Source organism: Anolis carolinensis, chromosome 3 (genome assembly GCF_035594765.1).
Source record: "Anolis carolinensis isolate JA03-04 chromosome 3, rAnoCar3.1.pri, whole genome shotgun sequence".
Lineage (NCBI taxonomy): Eukaryota > Metazoa > Chordata > Lepidosauria > Squamata > Dactyloidae > Anolis > Anolis carolinensis.
The window spans coordinates 282,481,327-282,506,151 of record NC_085843.1 but is presented as its reverse complement, the minus strand read 5'-3'; the positions used below and the strand labels follow the sequence as shown (position 1 = coordinate 282,506,151).

The window sequence follows — 24,825 nt, the reverse complement described above, 5'->3', positions numbered from 1 at the left end:
GATTAACTTTTTGAAAAGTAGTTGGATAAGGAGAAAAGACATTCCTAGAGGAGCTTGCTGAAGCTCTGAGATCTTTGGGAGAAGCCCTTGGTCTCACCACCTTTTGAAGCATTTCTGTTGGGAACACAAGACAGGGCCTTCCCGTTTGCTGCTTGGATTTGGAATTCCCTCCTTAGGGAAGCTAGGATGCCTCCATCTGTACCACCCATCTCTTGGCAAATGAAAACATGTCTCTTCCAAACAAAAGAAGGTGTGATAAGCCTGTTCCTGCTCTTTGGGCTGTCTCTGCAGTTATACAATTGAGACAGTTGCTGTCTCTAGCTATGTGCCTTTCCACTCCTCTTCCCTATCTAGATGTGCTGCACTGGTTGGAAGCTTGATATAAGCAGGAAAGTGAGAGTGGGCACACCTTTAAACATACAGAACGTGGCAAAACTAATCTAAATGTAAACATTCTCGAAAGGTGCTGATCACCGACATCTATTCCTAGTGAAGTTACCAGAATGAGAACTGGAAAAGGCTTTTTATGCATCAAAAGAAGAATTTCAGCCAATGTGGCTTTTCATGTAACCAGGTGGCAAACAGCTGAAATCCCTTCTTCTTCTTCTGCGCAACCTTTAAAGCAGGCATGGGCAAACTTGGGCCCTCCAGGTGTTTTGGACTTCAACTCAAAACACCTGGGAAAAGGGCCCAAGTTTGCCCATGCCTACTTTAAAAGGACAGGAGCCCTCTCTGGTTTTCACTGTGGCAGCCCTAAGGACTTTGCAAGGAACCACTTAAAGAACTACTATTACAAGTTGCAATCTGCCTCTACCTGTCATAGAGTTTTTGCTCTTCTCCATACGTGCTTGTTTCCCATAAGTGCTTGTTTCTTTCTTACAAACAGGAAAGTACAAGAAGTGCCCCTCTTGCCTTCTTTGGATTATGAGAAGCTCAAGAAGGACCTGGTGGATGGCAATGACCGCCTAAAAGCCTTTCTCCTGCAAGCATTGCGTTGGGTAGGTGAGCTGAGGAACAGGCAGGTGAACACATGCTTTTAAAGCCATTAGGGATGATGCAAAAGGTCAAGTTTGTGAGGTGAACTCAACTCCGTTGCCTACTTGATTTATTAAATGGGTATCTTGCCTTTCTCCCCTCTAGCTGACCTTTCCAAGCTCAAAATGGTACAGGAGTGTTCCAACTGTGCTTGGTTTCTCACCTTATTTTTCTGTTCTGTGTTCCCTTTTAACCAGGAAAAAAGTGTCATACAACTGAACATGCCCACTTTTTCCGGTTACTGGTTGTTGATGTTGATTGATGTATTTTTATAATGGTTTTACTTTTCCGGTTTTAATTGTTTGAATTATACTCGAGTATAAGTTGACCTGAATATAAGCTGAGGCCCCTAATTTTACCATAAAAAAACTGGGAAAACATTGACTCCAGTATAAGCCGAGGGTGGTAAATTTCAGAAATAAAAATAGATACCAATAAAATTACATTCATTGAAGCATCAGTAGGTTCAATGTTTTTGAATATTTACATAAAGCTCAAATTTAAGACAAGACTGTCCAACTGTGATCAAATCATTATTCTCATCTTCTTCAATGTAAATGTGCTTATGTATCCTTTTAATAATAATAGAGTAAAATAATGCATGTAATAATAATAATAAATACAGGAAAATAATACATGTAATAATAAATAGAGTAAAATAATGAATGCAATAATAATAATAAGATCAGAGTGAAATAATAAATGTATTAATAATAATAATCAAAATAGAGTAAAATAAATGTAATAGTAGCAACAATAATAGAGAAAAATAATACATGTAATAATACCAATAATAATAGAGAAAAATAATAAATGTACCATATATTCTCGAGTATAAGTTGACCCAAATATAAGCCAACCAGGACCCTCACCCGAGTATAAGACGAGGGGGCATTTTCAGTCTTAAAAAAGGGCTGAAAAACTAGGCTTATACTCGAGTATATACATATATAGTTTATTTGTTATATGTTTTTAATTATGTAACTTTGTAATCCTTGTTTATGCTGGGCTTGATCCCCTTGTAAGCTGCCCCGAGTCCCTTCGTGGAGATGGTAGCGGGATATAAGAATAAAGTTATTATTATAACTGAACATTATTTGGGAAGTTGTAAGGGAAGGCTAGTTAAAATGTAAATGCGGAGGTTTTATTAACTCAATGCTTCTGATGTCAAGCTGGAGCAGTAAAGCTGGACTGGTACTGGTTCCTTAAGAGTCTGTGTTTCCCAAGTAAATGCCTGCCATTTCGGTAAGAATAAGAGAAGGGTATGGTTTTTGAGCTGAGGTGGATGGAAGCTGGGTTTTTCTGGCTGCTGAGTTCTGAGTCCAGTAGTAATATTTTTATTGGTATTATCATAGAGCAATGGTTCCCGACCTGGGGTCCCCTGATGTTTTTGGCCTACAACTCCCAGAAATCCCAGCCAGTTTACCAGCTGTTAGGATTTCTGGGAGTTGAAGGCCAAAAACATCTGGGGACTCCAGGTTGAGAACCACTGTCATAGAGGATAGTTTTCTGAGATATAGAAAAAGGATTGGCTTCTCCTTGTATCTCAATATTCTTTCTAATGAATTAGTTTTTTACAAATTCCTCTGTGCTTCTTCCACAGCGTTTGACAACATCTCACCCCGGTGAGCAGAGGGACACAGTGCTGCAGGCTTATATCAACAATGACCTTTTGGATTGCTACAGCAGTGTCCAGGTTGGCAGTGGTAGACATTCATTTAATCAGCAATAAATTGCATGGCTAACATACATGAAGCTTAAAGTCTCTTGGAGTTGTAGAGTTGAAAGGGTCAGTTGATCTCCCAAGTCCAACATGAGCAAAAAGCTGTGCATTGACAAGAGTTTGATTCAAGCTTTGCTGTCACATTTCAGTCGGTCCAGACTGCTTTGGGGTAGGGAGACGGTCCATTTGGAAGGTCTGTTTTCTTTTCCATCTGCTGCTGGGATATCGCCTTCATGCAGAACTGTGCAAATGGCCTTGTTTGTGTAACAGATTATTTCATTTTTGTTACACCTGAGTGTTGTGAGTCCAGATGCGGCTGAGTTTTGGTACCATTGAATTTCTCTGCATCCAAGCATAAATGAGCAACTGAGAGCATTTTGTTCTCATTCCTGTTGAGAGACACACATAGGCAGGCAGACAGACAAAATTTCCCTCATTTCGGAATGGCAGAGTTTTTCATAAAGCATTCCTTTTCTCTTTCAGAGAAGTGTGTTGATGCTGATACAGTCGAAGAATGAGGTGGTTCGTCAGTATACAGCCAGGCTGATCAATGCTTTTGCCTCATTGGCTGAAGGTAAGACCTGAAATGCAAAAATCACTGCCTTTCTGGAACTGATGGCCTGTGTATTCATGTCAGAGAAGGTTCAGGTGTTTGGATGAATCAGTGCTGGCAAGAACTTTGAGCAGCCAGCCAGACAACTGGTTTTGATGTTGTTATAGGAACAGTTAGAAACTGTTTTTAAGGACAAGTAAGAGGCCAGCTGTTCTTCCAAATCTGATTCCTCTCCCTTTTTTTCTTCCAGGTCGGCTTTATCTTTCCCAGAATCCCCGCTTGCTCCGAATGCTGGAAGAGAGGCTGAAAGCTGAGGACAAGTATTCTCTTACCCGAGAGAATGTCCTGGGAGCTTTGCAGAAACTCAGCCTCAGGTGATGAAAGCCTTGCAGGGTCCTGCTGACAGCGGGAAGGGAAAGGCAGGCTCCTTGGGCTGCGCTCAGGGTGAAAGGAGAGCCCTGGCTTGTCATGCAGCTCTCATCAAAGTCTTCTAGAGTGGATGGAGGAAGGCAGTCCTATCACTTAGAGATAGAGGAGGATTCTGCTGGGCTTTACTGGCTTAGCTGCTGTCCTTCGTTGCCCCTAAAACCCCCTACTTATATCATGCTTTTGTGTCTGGTTTTGTACTTAATTAGTATCTTTAATTGGACAATTTTTTAATTCTTAAAGACACAACTGATACAGAGAGATGAGGCAACATTAAAAAACATTAAAATACATTTTGCACATGGATGTCACATATTAGATTCATCAGATCCTAAAACAAAGGTACGTGTATTTTCCAAGATATGTCCATATTTACTCAAGTCTAATGCACCATCAAATCTAATGCACACCTCAATTTTCAAAACCCTGAAACCAAAAAAAGTATTTGCTGACTAGTGTAATGCACAGCAGCAAAAAGTGCACTCTTTTTAATATGCCCATTACAGTTGCTGCCTGCTTAGAATTTCTTCGTTTAAAACAATTGCGTTGGAACACCAAAGCTTCCAGCAATAGAAAAGAAATCTAGGGGCGCATCTATGCTGTACAATGAATCCACTTTAACTGCCTTGGCTCAATGTTATGGAGTGATGGGACTGTAGTTAGTCTTCTCTGGATGCCTCACCAAACTATAAATCCCAGGATAACAGCATTGAACCATGGCAATTAAATTACAGATGACAAACTTCAAATAGGAGCTTCAAGTGCTCATGAAGCAACTTCCCCTATTGCTTTGGCTCAGCACTGAGATTACTCTATTACATGATTCTAATGAGCACCTTAATTTTGGCAAGATAATTTAGCCAGAAAAAGGTGAGTAAATACAGTATTTATTGAAGCAATGAAGAAACAGAACTTGAAAATATATATCACGAGCAAAATGGTTTGGCTTCTACCTTTTTTCAGAGATGAAACTGAACTGCATATAATCTGGGAGTTTGGAACACTGTGTCATTAGCATTCTTTGCAGGTGACCGTATTGCCTTTTGAGTTGAGGCCATGTGGTGTTGGAGTGTTCAGCCTATAAATCCAAAAATCCTCCTTTTTTGTCCAAAAGATCTGAAAGAGATGGTATTTCAGTTTCAAAAAGGAACAAATCAGAACAACTGTGATGTTGTGAGTTGAAATGCCTGGCCACTGGTTAGAATAGCACACAAATCTGCATGCAGGTTTGCAGTTGTTTTGCTCATGTTCTGCAGATGACAATCCTGTGTGTCTGCATTCAATAAATAATAATGCAAGACTGGCAGGTGATGTGTGGTTTAATATAATAAGCCAGCAATCTATTATTGTACCCTTGTAATTGGAAGTGGTCCATGATTGCAAATACCTTATGTCAGGCATGGGCAAACTTGGGCTCTCCAGGTGTTTTGGACTTCAACTCCCACAATTCCTAACAGCCTACCGGCTGTTAGGAATTGTGGGAGTTGAAGTCCAAAACACCTGGAGGACCCAAGATTGCCCATGCCTGCCTTGTGTGGACTATCAATTTTAGGAGCATGGTTATTGTGGTGGACCAGTTGTGTGAAGAAATCTTGCCAAGAAGGACTAGGATAGGATTGCCATAAGTTGGAGTAGACTAGAAGGCACTGGGAACCAGCATGGTGTATTGGTTTGAGTGTTGGACTGGGGCTCTGGGAGACCAGTTTGAATGCCTCTCAGCCATGGAAAATGAGTAGTTTTCACACTTTCCCAGCCATAGAGGAAGGCAATGGGAAACTTCCCATGAAGACAAAGAGCAGGGCCTGTGCTGGTTTTTGCTGTTGGGTGAAAGAACAGCAGCATTTATTTATTTATTTATTTATTTATTTACAGCATTTATATTCTGCCCTCACCCCGAAGGGAACTCAGGGCGGATCACATTACACATATAGGCAAACATTTAATGCCTTTTAACATAGAACAAAGACAAACAAACATAGGCTCCGAGCGGCCTCGAACTCATGACCTCCTGGTCAGAGTGATTCATTGCAGTTAATTGCAGCTGGCTTGCTCTCCCGCCTGCGCCACAGCCCGGGCCATTTAGCATTGCCATTTAGGCTTGTGCACGGAAGCAGGGATGGGGAGCTCTTTCACCTCAAATCCCTGTGATAAAATGTTCCATTTGAATCTCTGCGCAGACACAGATCTTTACGAGTGAGAGCAAAGATGTCCATACATTCGTCACCTGTAACCATAGCAAAGCAATGCAGTGTACTTTTAAAAAATGTTATAAGACATTTAGTACCTTTGGTATAACAACTTATAAAAAGTGGCATTTTAATTCAGTTAGGTTTTTGAGTACGTTCTCTTCCAGCCAGTCCCACGGCTTACTGTACCTTTGGCAAACAGATCTTGCACCCATTTCTTCTGACATGACAGTGATTCTTGTAACCCTAACTCTGTAAAGAGTGTGCAGTGGGTCCTTGGTATCCACTGGGGTTTTGTTCTAGGGCTCCACTCCTTGTGGATATCAAAACCTGCAAATGCTCAAGTCTCATGATGTATAATGGTGTAGTAAAATGAAATCTGCTATATTAAATGACTAGCTGTGCCCTGCCACACATTGCTGTGGCCAATTGGAATTGCAGTGAATAGCCTCGCTGCTTCAAAGCCTGGACGTTTTCTACTAGGGATGTGTAGTTTGTTTGTAAGAACATAGAGACGTGGATGAGGGGTTGTGTTGTCAATTTTCTAGGTTGAGGGGCCTTTAATTTTGTTGTTTTGCCCGGTAGAGCGATACCATTCTCCTTTTATATATATAGATATAATCAAAATTTGCTTTTTGGAATTTTGAGGAGAATATTTTCAAGCTGTTGTCAGTTGAATCTGTGGATACAGAATCTGTGGATGCATGGAACTGACAACATGTACCCCTTCCCACTGGTTTACGCAACCATATTTCTACATTAAATAATTGCCACATTGCTCCATCTCATCTAGTCAAAATGATTGACACACTTCTCATTTGAAAGTCCTGGTCTGTTTTAGTGGTGTATGGGTTCACTGTATTTACAATTTCTTCAAAGGAGAAAAGCATCAATGAGATTTTATTTATTTTGTGTCAAAAGCATTGCATAAATAAACAAGTATAAAACTGATAAAATAAAAAAACTGACAAGCGGCTAAATAATTTTAGACCAAAAACAAGCAACAGTGACCGCATTGTGTGTAACATAGATGAGATTTTAGTTCTATTGATTGTTCAAACTGTGTCAGGCTAATTATTTATTGTGGCATTGTGCGTTTTATAATTTTTATGAGAAGTTGTGGTTTATTTATTATTTATTTATTTGCGACATTTGTATACCGCCCTTCTCACCCCGAAGGGGACTCAGGGCAGTTTACAAGTATATATACATACAATATATTATATTATACAACTATATCGCAATATTATTAGTAATATTGCATGTAATATAAATATACAATTATAATAGTGAATTATAATTATTATTACATTGTATTACATCATAATATTATTAATATTACATGTATATACAATGTATTATAATATTAGTATAGTATAATATTATATATCATTACTTGATTATGTTTATTTTTTATGATTATGTTTTTGTTTACATGTTGTTTGCCGCTTTGAGTCCCGATCTGGGAGAAAAGCAGGATAGAAATAAGTCAATAATAATAATAATAATCTTTTCTCCTTGCAAAGGTATCCCTATATAAGTGAATTACCTTTTCATAAACCTTCTAAAAACAGTGGTCTTTGCCATATACTGTTGACACCAGAGTCTGTAATTTAATATGCTTTCTGAAGGAGCATATTCTTTTGATTATTGTGGGTTTGCAATCCATCAGTTCCATGAAGTGAATTTCAATCTAGTGTTATATGAAAGGGAGAGAAGGAGAGAAGCATCTTTACAAAGATAAGGCATTTTGATTCCAAGTCTGATTGGTCTCCTAACTCCGTGTATATACAGTACAGTAAGCCAAGGCACCTTATCCTTTGTAATAGTATATATATTTATATGTCCACAAAGGTTGTGGGTTTGCATTTGTTGCACAGTATCATCTCTGTTCCTTTTTTTAGTTTGCTGTTTAGCTAGCTGCTCCATCAAAGCACCGGAGAAGCCATTTCTCCCTGTGTAATCATCCAAAAAAGGCTAGAATGAGCTGCATTCTGGAGAAAACCTGAACGTAAACCACCATCCATCACTAAGACGATATGATCAGAATGCTTTATTCCTTAGAATACATTGGTTCCTGCATTTTTAACCACTTGAAACGTTTGAATTCTTTCAAAATGCAGCCCTGCAGAGAGCAATGTAAACTGACTAGCCACCACACAAATGCTTGTGTCCATCTTTGGAATATGAATTTGAATATTTCCAGCTTTTTCCTTCATTTATAGTGAAAAAGTGTGATTATTTTCAAATTACAATGAGTGATAGGCCCCTTTGCTGGAAAAAAGATTAAAGTGTGCAACAACAATGTTTTGTCCAAGGCAGAGTAAGCAGGACAATTGAAGAGTTAAATTGAACCAAGTGTTTGGGGAAAGGATAGATCTTCTACACAGTATGCTCCAAGCCAATAAAGGCATCTACAAGTCATAAATACGTCACTTTACTAGCTGTTTTTATGAACCTTGGTTTATCTAAACATTTGAATAAAGGGAGTGAAAGGTACAAAGACATTAAAAGGGAATGAGATTTTTCAACAAGCGAGTAAAACATTAACCTCGTTACTATCAGGAGGGCTGCTTACTTACGGCTTCACGAGCGAAGTGCAATAATCTTCTCATCTGTTCTTCTTGGTGCTGGTTTCCTCCTCCTTGGCCAGATAAAGGACTTCCGGCCATTGCATAAGCCCCATGCTGCTCACAAGGGCCAGACCATGCGCTGATTGTTCTGCAGTTAAGGCTCTGAGCCGTCTTGTGAAATGCTGTCATCTGTGATTGGCAGGATGGAGGCATGCACCTTTTTCTAGGGGTGCATCTACATTGTAGAATTAATGCAGTTTGAGACACCTTTAGCTTCCTTGTGGCAAGTGCTGTAGAAATATGGGAGTTGTTGTTTTGCAAGATCTTTAGCCTTCTCCACCAAAGAGTGCTGATGTCTCTCCAACTACATCTCTCAGGGTTCCTTAGCATTGTGCCACAGCAGTTAAAGTGGTTTCAAAATGCATTAATTCCTCACTGTGAGCTGTTTGGCAGTGGAACTCTCTGCCTTGGAGGCTTTCTTTGTAGGCTTTTAAGCAGAGGCTGGATGGCTATCTGTCGGGGGTGTTTTGAATGCGATTTTCCTGCTTCTTGGCAGGGGGTTGGACTGGATGGCCCATAAGGTCTCTTCCAACTCTATGATTCTATGATTCTACAGTGTTTACCCATCCCAGAAGATGGGCCTAAATCCAATCAATCATTCAAAATATCGTATTCTCTGAAATTAATGAAATTTACTTAAGTGTTGATATACCCTTCAGCAGTTGATTCAGGGGCTCGTAGTCTTGGTAGTACCAGTTGTATGTGTGCCAAACATATGTTCATCAAAGACAAATGAAGGTCTATTAAAGGCAGCAAATTTGAGAAACCAGTCAAAGGCTTCCAGTGCAGCACTTGTCAATAATAATATAGCAGACCAGCTTCACTTCCACAATGTATGAAGGATTGGTATCCTGCTGGTGTCAATTTTATTGTGTTCTCTTTCCATCTCTAAGGACCTAAGACCTGCTACATGCAAAGCATGGACACCACACATTAGTCATCTCATCTCCACATAGCCTTGGTCCAAGTAACCATTCACCTTAGTGCTGAGATACTTGTAGAGCTTGGGACTGGTGCCTAAGAAATAAAGTGACATTCAGAGGGAATAATAAGGACATTAAAATCAGCAGGCAATGAGTGTGAGGTTTGTAGATTAATTTTAGTAGAATGTTTGAGTTGCATGTTGTAGGTAAAGATGTGTTAGCTGTTGTAGTTTTATATATATTGGAAAATTGTTCCTGGTCCTGTTTTTTTTGCAGTGGTTTTTGTTTCATTTTTCTTTGTACTCTCAATTTCATTTTTTGGCCTTTCCTTGTTTTGTAAGATTGTATGTTTGAATAAAACCATGCAGACAGCCAGGAGCGACTGCACGGTGAGTGCCAGTTATTAAGCCCATCCTCTAATCTTGGTCTACAGAACTTTTTATTTAAAAAAAACCATAGGCTGGTTTTATAGTTCTAAATCCAGATATGACCTCAGGTTTGCTCCATTACATGCAGTTCTTTTTCTATCACACTTTGACATTTTCATTTTGCAATACGTGACTGAGTAAGATTTCTTTGGGGAGGAAAGAGTAAACAATAAGAAAGGGGCTAAAGTAGGCATGGGCAAACTTGGGCCCAGTAGGCTGTTGGGAATTGTGGGAGGTGAAGTCCAGAACACCCGGAAGGCCAAAGTTTGCCCTTGCCTGAGCTAAATTATCACCTTTCTATAGTGTCCTGCTGGTGGATCTTCAACCTAATGTTTTGCTATTATTGTCTTTGAATTGCTAGGCGGGCTTTGCAGTCGGTGATGATCAAGGATGGGCTCATTCTGTGGCTGGTGGAAGCCTTGAAGGATACAGACAGCATGTCTGATTACACCTTGGCTTACTCAGTTGCCTTGCTCATGAACCTTTGCCTTCGCAGCGCAGGTATGCAGCATACAGGAGGTTGAGAAAAATTGCATTACCACAAGTCTTGGCAGCCTGGGTGCTGTAGGAGTTTGTGTATTGAACTAAGACCCTAGGAGACCCAGGAATGGCCATAGAAACTTGATTTGGGCAAGTCCTCAGAAGAAGGCCATAGCAAACCTCCTCTGAATAAATCTGGCCCACAAAACCCATAAGTTGAAGCTGACTTGACGGCACACAGCAACAGCACATCTATCTGGGCATAAGTTCTGACAAAAATCTCTGAGGGATCTAGTGTCTTTAGTAGACCACAAGCTGAACATGCAAATTGCAAGGAAAGGATTCCATCTAAACATTAAGAAGAACTGCCTGTTCACTACAGGAATATACTACCTTATGGTCCAGTCAAGTCTCCTTCTCTGAAAGTTTGTAAGCAGAGGTTGGATTGTGCTTTGATTGGGTTTTCCTGCATGACAGGGTTGGACTGGATTGCTCTTGTGATCTCTTCCAACCCTGTGATTCTATGAATTTCCATAATCCTTCCGTGTTTTGATGCTACTTGCTTATCATTTTTACATCTGGGCTGTTTGACGTTTGCCCTCTTTGACACTCAGGTAATGAGCCAACTGCTTCAGATTTGCATAATGCGATCACGGCCTTGACTTATGGTTCAGTTCCTGATTACTATTCTTTAAATAACTGCTAATGGCTATTTGTGATAACGCATACTTGTTGATAACAGGTGCTTGTCTGGAATGCAGAGTTTACCTTTGACTCCACTGAATCCCGTATTTTATGTTTGGTTCTTCACAGGGAAGAAAATGTGTGTGAAGATTGCAAATGAGGTACTCAAAGTTCTCTCGGATCTTCTGGGCCATGAGAATCACGAGGTACATTTATAGATAACTAGAGAACTTACGCTGTTGTATGGGTTGATGTTAACAAGTACATCTACTATTTGAACGACACCAATGAGTAAAACCTACAACCTGCTGATTTTGTTTCATTTTAAAACTTCATGGAACTTTCGGGGGTGAAGGGAGGTGTAAAATGAGGTCTGCTGACCCATCCAAAAGTGGGCAGAAGTGATCACGATGTTGGCCTACACCTGTATATTAAGTTGATCAGAATTAATAAATGCGCATTCTGGAACAAATACATACAGAAATTCAATTAACAAATGGTGTCTCAAATGTGCTCCGGTGTGTGCTTTGTCACTAGATAAAGACCCAAGCTTGATAAGTCTGTGATTAGGTATCTAGATTTTTTTCCAGCTTCACAAATACTTTATCTTAGGGTATAGACCAGGTATGGGCAAACTTGGGCCTACCAGGTGTTTTGGACTTCAACTCCTACCGGGTGTTAGGAACTGTGGGAGTTGAAGTCCAAAACACCTAGAGGGCCCAAGTTTGGTCATGCCTGGTATAGACATAGACTTCAGAGATGCCATTATCATCACCTTTTTCAAAAAGGGAGAAAGAACAGACCGTGGAAACTATCGAGGTATCTCCCTTCTAACATCCACTGGGGAAATCCTCACAAGAATCTCCGCAACCCACCTTCTATCTGTCTCAGAGACACCCTCCCTGAATCCCAAAATAACTTCCATCCCTCCAGAGGAGCAGTGAATATGATCTTCACTGCACGGCAGCTCCAAGAGAAATGCATCCTGTGGCTCCTCCATGATAACATGGTGGCAACAGTCTTGGACAGCAGTGGTTCCCAAAGTGACCCATTTAAGATGGAATCAGTTGTCAGACAGGGATGTGTTATTTCCCAGCTTTATTCTCCATCTTCTTCGCTATGATATTGCACCTTGTTGATGGGAAATTCCCACCAGCGTGGAAATCACCTATGCGATGGGTGGCAAGCTCTTTAACCTCAGCAGGCTGAAAGCCAAGAGCAAAGTCACAACAATTTCAGTTATAGAACTCCAATATGCTGATGATAATGTTTGTGCTTATTCAGAGGAAGACCTACTTTGAACACCTTCTAGGCAGAAGTATACAAAATGCTTGCTTCTCATTGAACATCAAAAAAACGAAAGTGCCCTACCAGCAAAAGGCACCAACCAATCCCTCTGCAATGCCGAAAATACAGCTCAATGGCGCAATGATAGAAAATGTTGACCATTTCTGCTACCATGGCAGCCACCTCTCCACAAAAGCTGACATCAACGCCAAAATACAATACCATCTGAGCTCATGAGAGAGTTTGTGTGTTGTAGTGATTTCAGACTTAAACTATATAATATAATCCTGAATGTTTGGCTCTGCCTGAAAGTTGCTTGATGGCCAACTTAAGTTCTTCATCCCATAAAATTATCTGCAAAGGCTTGCTCCCCGACCTCCTCCTCCTCCTCAGAATTGCTTCCTCGTTAACCCAAAAAGGAATGCCCGACAGCTGCCCTTTGAGACCTCAGACTGCCGGTTCCTGGGATTATATGTTAAAGCCCTGGCAAAGTCTTTTCTTTGAACCTCAATTGGATCCCGAGGCACGGAGTTCGCTGTGCTCCAGGCCTTCTCCACAAACCCAGATGTGAACCTCCTGATTTCAGATTTCCAGCATATGGAGAATTGGAGCATCCCGTCGTCCACTTCCCACACCCTCATTGGGATCATTCAAAACTGAGAATACTTCGTGAATTACAATTCTTGCATATTTTAATAGTGCCTTGCTGTCTGAGCTGTCACAATGGGATGGATGACAGTAATAAACTTGGGCATAATGAACGGGTGGCAGCTATGACTGCTGACCACCTTAAGATTTTTTTTTCAGCTTGACTCACTGCTGGAAGATAAAGGTTTCCATTTATTCATTCATATAACTGACATCTGTATGGGATTACTGTAATCAGTTTTGCATGGAGATGTTCATAAGGACTCCCGAAACTTCAATTGATTCAAGTCTCCTTTGCCCATCTTGACAACTGTTAAGATGTCCTCTTTGAAAACAATTTTGTTAGTTTCCATTCATAGTATCTTAGTATCAATAAGCTTAAATACATATAATTAAAATAATCACATATACTATACCTGAATGTACAATGTATGTGATTATTTTAATTATACATATTTTAGGCTTAGCTATACTAGGAAAATAAGATGTGCATTTGAGTCGGGGAATACAATTGCTTTTATGTCTGATGACATTGTTAACTTTTATGTTTTTAGTTGTCTTTATACATAGAGTGCTTTGGGGAAATATAAAGATTGTAACTAAAATGAACACTGTGTTCAAAGCCTTTCAGATTATTTCAGGTATTCTTGCTAAGCCCTTTATCAAGAAAGTTGATTGCATTAGAGGCTGAAGAGATGATGCCTTGCTTAAAGTCTACTCTTGAGTCTGCTTCAAAGTGAAATTGGACATTTTATGGCTCACACTTATCCCTCTCATTCACTTTGTAGTGAGATGGAGTAGCTCCTCTGGCTGTGTGCAGAATGCAGCATAAAGATGTCGTTCTTGGGCATTAATGAGATAGAAGTGGGGGCAATTGGGCCACAGAAAGAGGTGTCTCAATTGGTTGAAAATATATTTTTCCTTCTCTTGCAGATCCATCCCTATGTGAATGGAGCACTTTACAGCATCCTTGCTATTCCGTCCATACGAGAGGAAGCTCGAGCAATGGTGAGAGAGCCAGCCCTGCAATGTACTTTTTCTGCGTTTTTTTCCTTAGTAGTAGAAATGTTGCACCCCAGCACCTTTTCACTCAGTCACCATGCAGTGATGAGAGAATCCACTAAGTAAAGTTTATTAAGAAAAATATAAAAGATAAGGAGCCCAATAAAAACAATAAAAAAATACAAAAGACAAATCCAGAAAATCCAAAGTTGCTGAGTATAGGTGACAATCAGGTCCATGAATCGAACCACAGGAATTCAAAAACTTTGAACTTCACTTTTGAGTAAATATAGTGTAACAAGGCAAACTCCATACAATTGATCAAAGTTATATCCAAAACTTGAGAACAAAACAGAGAATAAACCAAACCGAAAACCATGAAGATATGAACAGGAATTAAAATCCATAAACTTGAAGCTTAAACAAGCAAACACAAACAAGACCCAAATCCAGAAACTTGAAACAAGGCCATAGAGTTGTTCCCACTTGAAATGCAACATTATTCTCACAAAGAGCGGTCCGCTTGAAAACCACTTAAAAGCCTCAATTCCCTCCCATGACATCACTGCCATTACATCTGGTTCTTCGAGCTTATCTCAAAGCAGCTGGGAAAAGCGAGTCTGTCTCTCTTTCACTCTCTCTCTGTGCAGCTGCAGCCGTTCTGATCTAGGGAAAGACTCTCACTCCCCCACACTTCTTTCAGGAGCACCCTCTGGTAAATTATCATGAGAACTGATTTTGCTTTCTCTTAACATCCTGAGAACTCCCAGGAGAACTTTTATTATATGTCCCAGTATTGGAGAAGGATAGGAATATTGGTGGGGATAATGATGATGATGACAACAGCGGCCCTCTTAACCATTTTAGCAGTAAATAAAGAAGATTTTGTCAGATTTGTCAGATTATCAGACTTTCATGATGATTCCTTCTCCTCATTATTTGCTATTGCAATAATACTAGTAATATTAGGGGAAACATATCAGGACTGTAAAATGCCAAGGAAAGTTGGAAAATTGAATCAAGCACTGAAACCTTATTGAATACTGTAAGAATATTTAATTAAGACATCTCAATGTGCTACATAATCAGTCAAAAGGAATGAAGCTCTTTGGCAGAAATACAGTTAAAATCCTCAGTCATGAAGGAAGTTATATGTATTTGGGAATATTACAAGCTGAAGATATTTAGTGAGTATATATTTTTTTTAAAACTATGCATAGTCCTAAAAATCTAACAGAAAAAATAATTTGGGCCATAAAAATGCAGGCCATAACAGTTATTTGATACAGTAGTACAATTCTTATTTGGACACAAAGCAAAACTCGATGCACTAGATAGAAAGATTTGGAGAATTGGGATTGTAAAGCATGTTTTACATCCCAAAAGTGATATCACTGTATTACAAATGAGAGAACGTGGTCACTCCCACCAAAGGATCTCATCCCTTTCTCATCATTGACTGTCCATTACGATCAGATCTAAAATGGCTGCTTCTTTCCCTCTTCCACTGTTTGGACAATGTACTTGTCTGCAAGACAAGTCAAGAATTTGTTGGGCCTGGTACTCTTGGCGGTGATTGATTTCCAACCACTATCAGGATGATTGAATGCTATTTCTCTCTCCTTTCTGGCATCCTCCCTGTCGCACCTCAGGTTAGCTTCACCTTGCTAAAGACACCAGGCTACACACAGATAGTAATCTTTGTAGTTTATTAGGAAATAGGGAAAAGATAGTTCATAAAAGGTAAAAGTTCAGTTCCAAAAGATAGTTACAAAAATAAGGCTGTAGGATAAATCCATGGAAACATTAGGCATGAAGCAAGGTCCTTAAAACAAAGCCAAAGTCCCAGAAACGAGGATACATCCAGGCTACAAGATAATATAGGAAAGCAGACTTGGTTCTTGATTTAAGCAAGGAAATTGCTTTGACGAAGATTTCCCTCTCAGCAGACTGTTTTAATAGCATAACATGAAGGCATTTCTTTGCCCTTTGAACTCCCTCTTATTTGCTATTCTGAGACTTCTGCGCAACCCCTGAAATTCCAAAGTTAGCTCGATCTAGAGATGCAGCCTCATCACTTTCAAGGCCACAGGGCTCCTTAGTGTTATCAGGCTGAGAGCTACTCTCCCTTTCTGCTTCTTGCACCTGAGAACCATCATCATTAAGAACATCATTTCTTCCCATGGGAAGCCTCCCTGCTCCTCATCTCCCACCGCAGGAACACTCTTCACCTGAATCCCATAATTCCCATCAGAGTCATCTTGAAACTCATCCTGAATCTGAATCCCATCATCTTAAAACAGCATCCCAGAATCCTCATCAGAGTCACACAAAGGCTGAGTCACAATACTCCCCAAGTTCTCTGTCTGGCCTGAGCATCTATAGGAATATAAATACACAATTTTAATTCATACATAAATGTGTATGAATGTCATCTTTGTATGCTTTGCTTTTTAACCTCAGTAAACTCAGAAAACAAGTCCCACTGATATGAGCTTCCCGGCAGTTATGATTCCTTCATTAACCATGTAGTAAAATGATAACAGAGACATTCCCTGAATGTGGGCTCTGTTTTGCTCTGCCCCTCTCTTGAACACACTCAGCGGTTGCAGTCTGCCTCAGGCCAGGAAGACCGATTTTCCATGTTTTGAGGTCTGCCTGCCTACTGGAAATTTCATCTGATTCTGCCTCAGTGCAAACAGTCAAGGTTCTGTTGAGGAAAATGGAGAGACGCCAGCAAACTCGAGGCAAAGCTGAGTTGTGCCTAGTGTTTCCAAAGAAACGGTTGCAAGGCCACGGAGTGCTCTGGCCCAAATCAGTCTTATCCCTTGTGGGGAATTACGTGTGATAAATGGATGCCTTAATGGAACTGCAGGGCAGTGGATAAGAAAAGAAGTCAATTGTCTGCTCTGCGGCGGCTGCTCGTAATGAAAGCAGAGGGGTGATGAATGTCTTCTGCAGTGCTGCTGCTGCTGCTGTCTTTGGGGAGAAGATAGCCATGGCTGGAGGTGGAACAAAAGCGGAACAAAAGCAGGCTTTGCTTCTGATTGGAGCCTGCTCTCACTCTCTTTTGCCATTATGCAAAATCTGTGTAATTGTAAAGTGGTTGGATGCTGTTGTTCTTCCCTGGGATTGTTATCTTCCCTTGCCTGTTCTCAAAGGCTATCTCTGAAGACACAGGGCTTTTAAATGGGTGGCTGGAATGGCTTTGTTTTGAAGCTGCCACTCATCATCAGCCCCTTTCTGTATCACTTGAGGAAAGGTTTGCGATTCTGCTGAGATGAGAAGGATCCTCAGGAGGAGCTTTAATTATTTTCCTAAGTAGGACAAGAATCTTATTATCACTAGGCAGCTTCTGATAGTCAAAAAATGCAATGATATGCATTCATTAGGATGTTGTGAGGTTTCCGGGTTGTATGGCCATGTTCTAGCAGCATTTCCTTCTGACATTTTGCCTACATCTGTGGCTGGCATCTTCAGAGAATGCAGGAGAAATGAAAATGCTGCTAGAACACAGACATATAGCCTGGAAACCACATCCCAGTGATTCCAGCCATGAAAGCCTTTGAATATATATATATATATATATATATATATATATATATATATATATATATATATATACACACACACACACACACACACACACACACACACACACACACACAGTAGAGTCTCACTTATCCAACACTTGCTAATCCAACGTTCTGGATTATCCAACGCATTTTTGTAGTCAATGTTTTCAATACATCGTGATATTTTGGTGCTAAATTCGTAAATACAGTAATTACTACATAGCATTAATGTATAATAAACTACTTTTTCTGTCAAATTTGTTGTATAACATGTTTTGGTGCTTAATTTGTAAAATCATAACCTAATTTAATGTTTAATAGGCTTTTCCTTAATCTCTCCTTATTATCCAACATATTCGCTTATCCAACTTTCTGCCGGCCCGTTTACGTTGGATAAGTGAGACTCTACTGTGTGTGTGTGTGTGTGTGTGTGTGTGTGTGTGTGTGTGTATATATATATTCATCCTTTGGATTGGAAGAGTCAAAGAGTAATGATTAGTAATGGTCTGGGGGGAAAAAGAACAGAAAAATTGGGGAAGAAAACAGTTTTTTTTTCCTGAAAATTTTTTGTGGGGGAGTGTGTAGAAACAAAATATTAATAATAATGATAATAATAATACTTGCTTTTTAATCCACCCTCTCTTCCCGGAGGGACTCAGGGTGGCTTCCAAAAGGAAAATTGGAAAACATTCAGTGCCGTATACAAAACAAATTAAGCAAATTAAGTCAGTTAAGACAAGCAAATTAATAAACAGTTAAAATAGGACAATAAACCAACTTTGACTAAAACATGTAGCTCATTCAGGCTTCATATATAACAACACTAGATGTGCCCATTGGTGTTGGTGTTGGTGAGAAATTGTTGAGGTAGTGGTGGTATTGAATGTCTGTTGTATGGTTGTCTTTATGTTTAGTATGCACACTGAAGTGGATTATATGGCAGTGTGGAGTCAAGATAATCCAGTTCAAAGCAGATAAAATAAGATTCTAAATGGGTTATATAGCTGTGTGGAAGGGCCTTGAGTCTACACTGCCATATAATCCAGTGCAAATTAGATAATATGTAGAAGAGGCCTAAGTGAGGCCTAACTCTGCCTGTCCCCTGGGCTGAGTGGGTTGCTAGGAGACCAAGTGGGCAGAGCTTAGCCTTCTAACTGGCAGCAATTGGATAAAAACTATTATTCCTCTCCCTGTAATTAGGACTTTATTTTTCTTTTCTTTTTGTTGTATCAACCTAGAGCCGTGAATGATGGGTTGTGTTGTCAAATTTCGAGGTTGGGGGGCCTGTAGTTTTTTTGTTTTGTCCGCTGCCCTGATGCCATCACTCTTTTATATATATAGATAGGCAGATCAGACCATTAAAATATGTATAAGTAAATTATAAAATTATAAAAAATATAAGATAAAATATATAAATATATAGTTCTTCATTAAGTTAAAGGGATTGTTGTCAACTTCGTCAGATGGGTTAACACCGATAGTAAAAACTAATCATCTTCCTCTCCATAAGCCAACATACACAGGAAGGTTTTTAGTGTTTCTTGAAGGAATGGAGAGAAGGGGCTGTTCTGATTTCTTTAGGAAGGGAGTTCTAGAGTTCCAAAAAATCTCCAAAATCTTTCATTAAGGTGTTCATGTTATCTAGTTTGAATACCATGTTACAGATATATTACTTATCATTAGAAAAGAACATACTCTACATACTTTTCCGGGGAGAAAACGGGATTCGGTTTTCTAAGAAGCAGGCCATTGGAGACTTAAGGTATTTCTGTGTTATGAAGTTAGATAGGAAATTATCCAAAGCATGAAGTTGCCACTCTCAGATCAATCACAGACTTGACTAGAACAGGCATGGGCCAACTTGGGCCCTCCAGGTGTTTGGACTTCAACTCCCACAATTCCTAACAGCCTACCGGCTGTTAGGAATTGTGAGAGTTGAAGTCCAAAACACCTGGAGGGCCCAAGTTGGCCCATGCCTGGTGCGGAGGCTTCATTTCCACTTCTCATCCTTCTGCAGCCAGACAGATGCTGCGTCTGTCTCCCCAGGGAAATGACCCTGACTTGGGGTCACCCATCTGAAGCACCGGCCACTGACGCGGCTTTGTTTTTTTCCAACCCATCCAGGAAATGGAAGACATTCTGCGCTGCTACATTGAGGAAGGAAATGCTGATATGATCCAGCAGATTGAGTTCATTATCAAGCAGCTTAAATCAGGTGAAAGGAATTCACCATTATTTTCTGTGCTGTAGCTTTTGAAGAGAAAACACTTAGAATGTTTGTGCTGCTCAGGATAGGAAGAAGTGCAGGTTTATTTATTATTTATTTTATTTATTTACAGCATTTATATTCCGCCCTTCTCACCCCAAAGGGGACTCAGGGCGGATCACATTACACATATAGGCAAACATTCAATGCCTTTAACACAGAACAAAGACAAGACAAACATAGGCTTCGAGCGGGCCTCGAACTCATGACCTCCTGGTCAGAGTGATTCATTGCAGCTGGTTGCAACTGGCTGCTCTCCAGCCTGCGCCACAGCCCGGTTTCTGACTGCGGAGTATCTTATGTTCCAAGGCCAGTTCATGGAATTCTTTTACCATCACATACCATTCATGTCAATCGGACTTGCTAGATATAGTAAGTCTGGACAGCTTTTTCCATAATGGAGTTTATTTGGTGATAAACACTATTGACTTCAGTGGCATTTGTCTCCAAGGATTGCAATACAATTGCTTTATCCTGTGCTTAATCACAGATAAGGTAAAGGTTTCCCCTGACGTTAAATCCAGTCATGTCTGACTCTGGGGGTTGGTGCTCATCTCCATTTCTAAGCCGAAGAGCCGGCGTTGTCCATAGACACCTCCTAGGTCATGTGGCCAGCATTACTGCATGGAGTGCTGTTACCTTCCCGCCGGAGAGGTACCTATTCATCTACTGACATTTCCATGTTTTCGAGCTACTAGGTTGGCTGAAAGCCTACAGAGATGGAATCCAAAAGCTTTATGCTGAAAGCGTGAGACTACTTGTCTGAAACTATGTTCAACTGAATTAAGTGTGGTATATGGCAAAGTGTGTTAAAGCACTGAGCTGCTGAACTTGCAGACCGAAAGGTCCCAGGTTCAAATCCCGGGAGCGGAGTGAGCACCCGCTGTTAGCTCCAGCTTCTGCCAACCTAGCAGTTCGAAAACATGGAAATGTGAGTAGATCAGTAGGTACTCTGGCGGGAAGGTAACAGTTCTCCATGCAGTCATGCCAGAGCTAATATACCCCAGAATGTTTTAATCATTTATCCTGTATTTATTATGTCCTTATCATCTATGTATTTTAATTCATGCTTTGAATGCGATTTCCTGCTACTGGGCGGGGGGTTGGTCTGGATGGCCCATGGGTCTCTTCCAACTCTACTATTCTATGATTCTATGATTCTACATTTTACTCTTGCATTGCTGTTTTAGTTGACTGGTTTTTAACTGTTACAATATTCTTGTTTCATATTGTATTCTGTTTTTATCTTTTTTTTTTACTGTGAATTGTGTTTATGTTATTGTTTATTTTGTTTAATTATGCTGTTCGGACCTCTGCCCCATGTAAGCCGCCCTGAGTCCCCATGGGGATATGGTGGTGTGGTATAAATATATTATTATTATTATTATTATTATTGTTGTTGTTGTTGTTGTTGTTGTTGTTGTTGTTGTTGTTATTATTATTATTATTCCTGGGGCAATTGTATGATTGTATTGTCATATTGTTGGTGTCCATTTACCCTGTTTTTTAAGCACATCTCAGCTATCTTAATTTTGGAAAAGTTGTACCCGTGTGTTTGAATACTGCAGTATGGCTATAAGCAAGCTAGTTGCACAGCTAGTCTGCTGTGGATTGAATTTAACTGTTACCCAAGTGACTATGCTATTACAACTTGCCTTTTGCAGAAGTGATGAAAATCACAGGGCCAAATACATCAGGCCTCAGAGGGAGAAAAAAATCAATTCTATATTGTAGCCATTGAAAGAATGTGAGTCAGGGTTCAGTCACTGTTGTATTTTTCAAGAGGAGGCAGTTATAGATTCAATGAATTGCAAGCAAGCTGCCATTTTTATTTGGTGTTACTTTTAATCCTTTTTCTTTTAGATGAACCACTGGATGATAGCGCTGAGTCTGATGATGAGGAAAAAGAAGATAATGACGAAGTGAGTTTTAAAAGCTTGTCACAGGAAAGTTTGAATAGATTGGTTGATTGTTTTATTACTGTTTTTATTTGTGTGTGTTTTTTTCAAATTAAAAACAGTAGAGTCTCACTTATCCAAGTTAAACGGGCCAGCAGAAGCTTGGATAAGCGAATATCTTGGATAATAAGGAGGGATTAAGGAAAAGCTTATTAAACATCAAATTAGGTTATGATTTTACAAATTAAGCATCAAAACATCATGTTATACAACAAATTTGACAGAAAAAGTAGTTCAATACACAGTAATTTTATGTTGTAATTACTGTATTTACGAATTTAGCACCAAAATATCACGATATATTGAAAACATTGACTACAAAAATGGCTTGGATAATCCAGAAACTTGGATAAGCAAGGCTTGGATAAGTGAGACACTATTGTATTCATAAAAATCAATGAAGCAAATCTATATACATGTATATATACATAAACTAGTACAATACAACCTAACATCTATACAATATTCATATTTGGTGATACCCTCCCTTCCTCTCACCCTATAACAATGCAAAACAGCATACTATTAAAAGTCCATCTCAGCAGTAGTGATGGGACATTCTGGGAAATATACCAGAATGAAAAGGATGCCAGAAAGTGGCCTTCAAAGGGCAATCTGTGAAAGTTGGATCTGCTGCTCTGTGAGGTCTTTGTAGTCTATTTAAAGGGGAGCTTTAACGAAGTGCTAGGAATAAACCTGGCTGCAGTTATATGACTTTGGGCTGCATCCAGCAAGGAGGTCTCCCTTGCGACCGCCTCCACGCATTCAACAGGAGACGTTAAGAGCCTGTGCTGATGTCATCTTGCAGGTTATAAAAGGCCTTTCATCCAGTAGAACAGAAAGAAAGAAAGAAAGCCAGTTCTCATCTTTTTCATTTGAGACCCTGCTACCAGTTGAAGGCGCAGAAGGCGTTTAAGCACATCACTTTTATGAAAACCCGAGGACCTAGACCAGGCATGGGCAAACTTGGGCCCTCCAGGTGTTCTGGACTTCAGCTCCCAGAATTCCTAACAGCCGGTAATCTAGATATTCCAAGGTCCTTGGTAGACATTTGGAGAACTATAGGTAAAGGTAAAGGTTTCTCCTTGGCATTAAGTGAAGTCGAGTCCGACTCTGGGGGTTGGTGCTCATCTCCATTTCTAAGCCAAAGAGCTGACGTTGTCCGTAGACACCTCCAAGGTCATATGGCCAGCATTACTGCATGGAGTGCCGTTACCTTCCTGCCAGAGCAGTACCTATTCATCTACTCACATTTCCATGTTTTCGGACTACAGTAGAGTCTCACTTATCCAAGCTAAACGGGCCGGCAGAAGCTTGGATAAGCGAATATCTTGGATAATAAGGAGAGATTAAGGGAAAGCCTATTAAACATCAAATTAGGTTATGATTTTACAAATTAAGCACCAAAACATCATGTTATACAACAAATTTGAACTACTGTGTAGTTCAATACACAGTAATGTTATGTTGTAATTACTGTATTTACGAATTTAGCACCAAAATATCATGATGTATTGAAAACATTGACTACAAAAATGGCTTGGATTATCCAGAAGCTTGGATAAGCGAGGCTTGGATAAGTGAGACTCTACTGTACTAGATTGGCAGAAGCTGGAGATAACAGCGGGTGCTCACTCTGCTCCCCGGATTCAAACCTACGACCTTTCGGTCTGCAAGTTCAGCAGCTCAACGCTTTAACACACTGCACCATCAGGGGCTCCCTTGGAGAACTATAAAACCTGCTTTATTACTGGAATCTGTAAAAGGATAACAGGACTTAGAATTGGACATGTGTTCCAAAGGTACTAGAAGTTAACTCGGAGCAAGTCATGTTCTCTTCTTAGAGGAAGGCAATAACAAACTTTCTCTTGAATCAACTTTGCCAAGAAAACCTAGTGTTGAGTCATTGAACGCCAGCAAACCAAAGGTTAAAGACGGTTGCAGTGATCTAGCATCCTGGTTTTGCTGTATTCCGCATTCAGCAAATTTCTGTGAATTTTGTTTCCCAGGTACATCTTTTAACACCGCAGAGCAGTTTTCCCTTCCTTTTTTGAACAAGGGCCGAGAGCAGTTTCCTGCGGGTGGGAAAATTATCTCTAGTTGGTGTGTTACAGCTACAATACGATTGCAGAATTTCATTCAGGTTTTGAAGGGCTGTTGGTTTAGCCTTACGCACGCTCACCGACAGGAAACACCAGCTGGCAGATGGTGGCTGGTGTCAAACAACTTCACACTCTTACGCTCTTCCTTTACATTTTGTCCTCAAACATTGTCCCTGTATTACCTGTTCTGTAACCCCGTGAAGGGATTTGCGTAATGAGCGGAAGTCAGGGCCACGATTCATGGGTGAGCAGGCTGTAGAACAGGCATGGCCAAACTTTCTAGCTTGAGGGCGTTGGATCGGGTGGGTGGGTCAGAAGAAGGGGGTTCTCCCCAAGCCCCCTCCCTGGCCTTTCTCTTCTCTTTTAGAGGCAGAAAGTGAAAGAAAGATGGGAAACGTTTGGATCCCAAAAGGGCTGGCCTTGGTCAAGATGAGATGATGGATGGGAGACAAAAGTGTATCCATGAAATCCCCTATTGCCTACTCCTAGTATAGAATCTTGGAGCTGGAAGAGACCCCCAAGAGCCATCCAGTCCAACCCCCTGCCATGCAAGAAGGCACAACCAAAGTACTCCTAATAGACAGCCTCTGCTGAAAAGCCTTCATCGCACTCCGAGGCAGCCTATGCCGCTCTCCAACAGCTCTTACTCTCTGGAAGTCCAATGTGTTGTCGAAGACTTTCATGACCGGGATCACAGGGTTGTTGTATGTCTTTCGGGCTGTGTGGCCATGTTCCAGAAGTATTCTCTCCTGACGTTTCGCCCACATCTATGGCAGGCATCTTCAGAGGTTGTGAGGCATAGATAAACTAGGCAAGGAAGGTAAATATATATCTGTGGAGAGTCCAGGGTGTGACAAGAGTCCTTTGTCAATTGGAAGCCAGCGCTAATGTTTCAGTTAATCACCCTAATTAGCAT

The 24,825-nt window shown here is 40.4% G+C and overlaps 1 protein-coding gene and 1 long non-coding RNA gene across 5 annotated transcripts in view; one reads left to right on the top strand and one right to left on the bottom strand.

Annotated features, from left to right (window-relative positions):
- Positions 1-24,825, top strand: part of armc9 (armadillo repeat containing 9) — a 135,236-nt gene that overhangs the window by 48,808 nt on the left and 61,603 nt on the right. For all 4 annotated transcript variants that reach the window (XM_008120018.3, XM_008120017.3, XM_008120020.3 and 1 more), the window contains 9 exons: positions 887-998; positions 2,639-2,731; positions 3,242-3,332; positions 3,562-3,685; positions 10,269-10,408; positions 11,201-11,277; positions 13,940-14,014; positions 19,708-19,798; positions 21,713-21,771. In XM_008120018.3, coding sequence (XP_008118225.1) covers positions 887-998; positions 2,639-2,731; positions 3,242-3,332; positions 3,562-3,685; positions 10,269-10,408; positions 11,201-11,277; positions 13,940-14,014; positions 19,708-19,798; positions 21,713-21,771 — 862 coding nt within the window. The remainder of the gene's footprint in view (positions 1-886; positions 999-2,638; positions 2,732-3,241; positions 3,333-3,561; positions 3,686-10,268; positions 10,409-11,200; positions 11,278-13,939; positions 14,015-19,707; positions 19,799-21,712; positions 21,772-24,825) is intronic.
- LOC134297926 (uncharacterized) lies at positions 5,545-8,968 on the bottom strand. The gene is made up of 2 exons (XR_010004899.1): positions 8,506-8,968; positions 5,545-5,961 (listed from the first exon to the last, which is right to left on the bottom strand). It is a non-coding gene; the product is annotated as an uncharacterized LOC134297926 (long non-coding RNA).